Raw genomic sequence first — 5,599 nt, forward strand, 5'->3', positions numbered from 1 at the left:
CAATGATGAAAATGATGGACTGCTTAAAGACATCTAAACAAGAGGAATTATAATGAAGTAATTGATACATCAAATAGTTTGAAATGCCTTTGATACAATAAAAATAAATTGAATAACTGATGTATAATTCATTAATTTTTTACAACACACTTCATTGGCTAAAAACTGAATAGTTACTGTAAAATTAACTTTATCTGTACAATCTTAAAAGTAGTTAAAGGTGTACAATCAGAATAATCACATCATATCATTAATAAGGTTACCTAGATTTAAAAAAAAACTGATTCAAAGGATAACATTATATACTCAGTTTTAACAAAAACCTGTCACTGCATAACTGTATTATCCACAAACTTTACACTAAATTGTATATACCTACTGGTTATAAGTGTCATTACTATTTAACCCAAGAAGTATCAATGTTGAAAAAAATTCAAAAAATGATGGCTGATTTTAAGCCAAATAAAAAATTATACCTGTTACTAAATAAAGAAAACTAAAATAATTCAAACACAAAATCATAAACTTAAACTAAATTTAATAAAATACCCCTGGTTGTTTACACTGCTTTTCCTTAGAAATTGAAACAGCCCTTTGAAAAAATTTCTATAAATTATTAATAATAAAAACTTTAAATTAATTTCATCATAAACATTTCAATTCTCTAATCTGAGACCTGATAACTGAGTATTTGGTTAATAATCAACTAATCACAAGCACTGAACATAACTCATTACATGAACCTTGCTTGTACAAATTAACATAAACACTCAAATTTACATGTATTTGTAGTTCATTATAACACACACACACACACTATTGTACCACTATTTTTAATATAGTATCTTAATACTGTCATAATGGGAAGAGTGGTTGTAAAAAAGGGTAATATATCAAAAATACTTGAAAAATAAATAAAATTAGCATACCATGCTATAAAAATTGCAGTAATTGTAAAAGCACATTTTATGATACTGTAACTATAAAATATTTTATTACAGTAGCAGAACATAATGTTGTACAAAAAAACACTATATTGAATTAAACCTGTGTAAAATTACCTGCCATTGCAATGAAGATAATTTAGCTTTACAAAATAAAGACATTGGATGTTAGAATGCCACCCTTATTATTCATTCATAACCTTCACTGGTTTAGTAAATACTAAGGTCTGGACTGTCTATCTAAGCATAATATGTTAAGAAACTGATACTGAGATTATAAAAAGTCCATACTTTTTTTTTTGTACATGACAAGTGAAAAGGAGCAATTCACCAATCATGCATAGACTTAAACAAATCTCAAAAATATACACATAGGATATTGGCCAAAAACCTACACAAGAATATTTGGCAGATATCTTGTGTGGCAAATTGTTTTTTTCCATATTGGAACAGTGTCAAGGTTACTAATATATACCTGGAAGTAGAGCACACATGCAACACTGATAAATATGAGATAAAGTACACCTAAACAATGTACTGTGTTGGGCAGAGGATTTGCTGACATAAAAAGAATGATTACAGTGTCTCTTCAGTGAATAAGATATGGAATACTATGATAACTATACTAAAACTTGTACTGTACAGTTATTACTTAGGACATGGAAAAACAATACTGAATTCAAGCAGTATATGGGTGAATGTGTACAATGATAATTTCGATTGAAATAAATTTATTGGCTGGGGCTTTAGGGGATTAGATAGCTCTGGTGTTGTTCATGTTCTCATATACATTCTGAGCCATTTTGTAAAACTTTTAGAATCGAAATTTAACTTAAGTTTGTAGAAAAATTAATAATTCGGGAATCATGCTACCAGGTGGACCAACCTGATAACCACAGAAGACTAGATAATGTTTTAAACATTAATACTCAAATGTTTTACATTTATGCCCAATTAATCTTTAAAGTATCAGTTGCACATGAAAAAATATATCACTGAATTAACCAGTTATGACCCATTTCTTGTACAAATGAAAATGGTTGGAAGTTTACACCAATAAGTATTAAAATAGTGTTATTGGGAGTAAAACGTAAAACATGTTTATTCCACATTAGATTTAAATCATACTTTGTAATCATGTCTGGGAAAGGCCACTTTGACAGATTTCCATTTGCAGATGAAGAACTTTCACCAATGAGTATACATGTTTGGGAAGAATAGTGTTATATAACCTTTATATAACTGTTCTTTATATGGAACAAAATAAATCAAATAATGATGCTAAGACTCAACATGCATTTCATAAAATATTATTGATCTAAAATACATTCAATGGCACAATAGTATGTTTAGATAGCAAGTATAACTGAAACCTCTAGTTGTAAACATCTGATGAAAATATTAATCACGTAAAGATCAACGTTTTTTCAAATCTGTTATATGTATAAATGTTATTTTATTTTCTTAACAGCTTTAATTGAATGAGTATGGTAGATGTTGGTCACAAATCAGGATAATGGCACTAAATTTTTTACATAAAAGTATGGTTTCAAAACATAAATTAATAATTTATTTGTGATTCTATTATAGAATCATAGACACAGAGGTGCAAGGTAAATTAATATTTATAGAAAAAAGGGGATTTTTTTGCATAACATAATGAACACATATCAGGAATGAACGCAAAATTAACAGTTTTAAATCACAGAGTTACAACATCCAAGTTTGTCTAAAGTATTTGTTTCACCTTACTTACTTATGCAAATTGATTTCTTCTATTCTGTTTTCATAAAAACATGCATACAAATCAAACAGAAAGCATATATTCCAGCTTTTGTTTTTTAAATGTTGCAGCTTTTCCATATAAATCACTGGAGTCAAAGACAGATTAATTTCATATAAAACCTTGTCTTTCCATATCTGATACAGATCATTTCATATCTTAAAAACTACAACAAATAGTCACAAACAATGCACTAAGAATTATTAATATTGACCTTGTTATACAAGAACAAGCAGATAAAAGTGTAAAATGCAGAAAAAATGCTAGAAAATGACACACAAACATACAGCATACATTTGATACAGCTTCATTTAAGGTTATAACATATCAATCATAAACAAGTAAGCTACCATAAAAGATGAAATTGAACAAGAGTGTACCACAACACAAAAAATGGTATATATGTACGTGTGTGTATATATATATATATATATATTTATTTCACTGGAAAGACCTGAGGGTTAAAGAGTCTGGCTTATTTTGATACAGCAGACTGGGAAAGAAATTTATAGTATAGAATAAAATGTGGAATGACAAAAAAGCTAATTTTTTAAACTGCACAGCTGCCTCTGAGCTTTGTGTCTTCTTTCAGGACTTGTGAGACTTGTGTTTATGGGAAATAGTTTCACTGGAGCTAGATTCACTGCTAGCATCACTACGGAGGTCCTTCACCTGGAACATGAAACAAAAACTATCTATATTTCATTAGTTCCACTGCACATCATCTGCTGTAAATAGCTAGAAATCATATGAAAAAGGATTTAATGGTTTATTTTGGAAGTTATTCTTGAGAATGAAAAACTAAACATTTGTTATTTTTACACAAGATCACTCATCATTAACTGAAATGTTTAATGTGGTGCATGAACTTTTCACAAGTGGAATGACTTAAAATTAACAAAAGCTACCACATTTCAAGTAAGTCAAGCAAAAACTGACAAGAGATCAGCTTATTATCACTAATACATAGAAAACTACACTTTTCCATGTATAACATACAAGATATTTTACTTCTATGCTAGATTGGCCAAACACTTTTTTCACAAGCTTGGGAAAACATATTTCATGCATGAAGTATCATTTAATTCATGAACTACACAATACAACTTACCTCAACAGCAGGATGTTTTTTGTTTTTGTTTAGACAGATACAGTATCATACATACCATGTTACTACAGAAAAACAAATGTATGAAAAATAAAAATAAATTTGTAAAATTTAATCCTTGTTTCAGATATAAAAAAAATACTGAAACCGTTTTATTTTTGGTAAACATTTATTTCTAAGTAGATAACAAATGGGTCCACATTCAAAATTATTCTAAATAAGAAACAACATATTTTTAGACAAATAATAATAATACTAGATTGTTTGGTTTGGACTTGTAAACCAACATAATCATTTACATACCAGATATGTAAATGGTATACAAGTCCTAACAATGCCTCTATAATTACTCCTGAAGATGGTGTCATAGAACACTAATACATATCTAGTCCCTGTTTTTATTAACTATTTTATTATGTAATGATTTTAACACTGTATTCCTTTTAATTGTAAATAAATAGATTATTAATCTGCCAAAGTTCAAAAATGTAAACCTACTCCTTTGCTGACTGCTTGAAAAGCAATTCTCAAAATCATCCAACTCCAGACTAGGTGAAGAATTTGAAGACCACAGAGCAAACCATTAAAAATGTAGTAAGCTGGAAACATGTCAATTATAGCTACAGCTTCAAAGAGGGTGCTGTAAATAACTCTGAAATAAAAACGTGTAACTGATATTTTTATTGATATAAAAATATCTGGTTTTCAAATTAATTCCATTTATGTATTTTAATATTGCTGTATTTATAAAATCTTTCACCTTAAGCACCAGAAATTAAAAAAAAAACTGAAAAGACTTTCAGCAGGAAAATAAAGGTAATAGGTCTTAAATGAAGAATTTTCACCTTGGATGATCTATTTTCATATCCTGAGAAAAACAAAAATTTAGTTAAGTCAAAAATCTTGCATTAGAATTCCAATGCGTCAAGAAAGTCTGCAATTTGTAGACAAACACACACTTAATAATTAAAATCAGTCTTCTGTTAAGTAATTGTACTCAAAAGTTCATATATTATTTGAATCATAAAATGAAAGAAATATCACAATAATCTGCGTGTGTTTATATATATATGCAAACAATAAATGACACAGCATAATATTTTTTACAACAAAGAATCCTACTTTTTAGTTGCATAATATTTCAGGCACAATGAACACCCTTCCTGTATTAAAGCCTTAAAAACCAAAATGAACAACAAGTTTGATACCTTTATACTATGCAACAATACCAAGAATATTAAAATATTAGTTTAAAGAAAAGGAGGAAAGACAAGTTTTAAAGATTGAGGGCAAAAATAACTAAACTGCTGACATAAATGAATACTTACAAATAAATTTATTATATCAGATTTTATAAAACGTTTTAAAATCAAAACTAAGATCAACTTAAGTAAATTTTAATTTTACTTTACTGTGCTGCCATGAGTAATATTAAGATTAGAAAATTTCCTAACAATATGCAAAAGTGTTATCTAACAGATATTTATTTGATATGAGGTCAAAGGTCACAAAAACGTGCTGAAGATGTGGGAAATGTCTTTTGCAAAAATTTTCAATTTCTTACCATCTTAGAAATTGAAACTACAACTGCTCCCTGCCAACAATTAACCTTTACGAAGGATAAGAGTAATACAGAACTGTTCAGAATAATACTAGGATAATTCGATAACGAGGAACCCACTTTGAGACTAATAATGGCTGGAGACGGCTTGAATGGGTAATGAAGAAAAACTTTAATATAAGTTTAACATAACAGCAAATGTA

General features: G+C 28.4%; 1 protein-coding gene across 1 annotated transcript in view; it reads right to left on the minus strand.

Moving 5' to 3' along the window:
* Positions 1-229: 229 nt before the first annotated feature.
* The window catches only part of LOC106458468 (ceramide synthase 6-like), a 40,429-nt gene continuing 35,059 nt past the window's right edge, over positions 230-5,599 (minus strand). Inside the window, exons 9-10 of the mRNA XM_022384680.1 lie at positions 4,334-4,487; positions 230-3,399 (exon numbers count right to left, since the gene is read on the minus strand). Of these exons, the coding sequence (XP_022240388.1) occupies positions 3,316-3,399; positions 4,334-4,487 (238 nt within the window). The 3' untranslated portion in view covers positions 230-3,315. The remainder of the gene's footprint in view (positions 3,400-4,333; positions 4,488-5,599) is intronic.

The sequence above is a fragment of the Limulus polyphemus genome, unplaced genomic scaffold (assembly GCF_000517525.1).
Source record: "Limulus polyphemus unplaced genomic scaffold, Limulus_polyphemus-2.1.2 Scaffold467, whole genome shotgun sequence".
NCBI classification, from domain to species: Eukaryota; Metazoa; Arthropoda; class Merostomata; order Xiphosura; family Limulidae; genus Limulus; species Limulus polyphemus.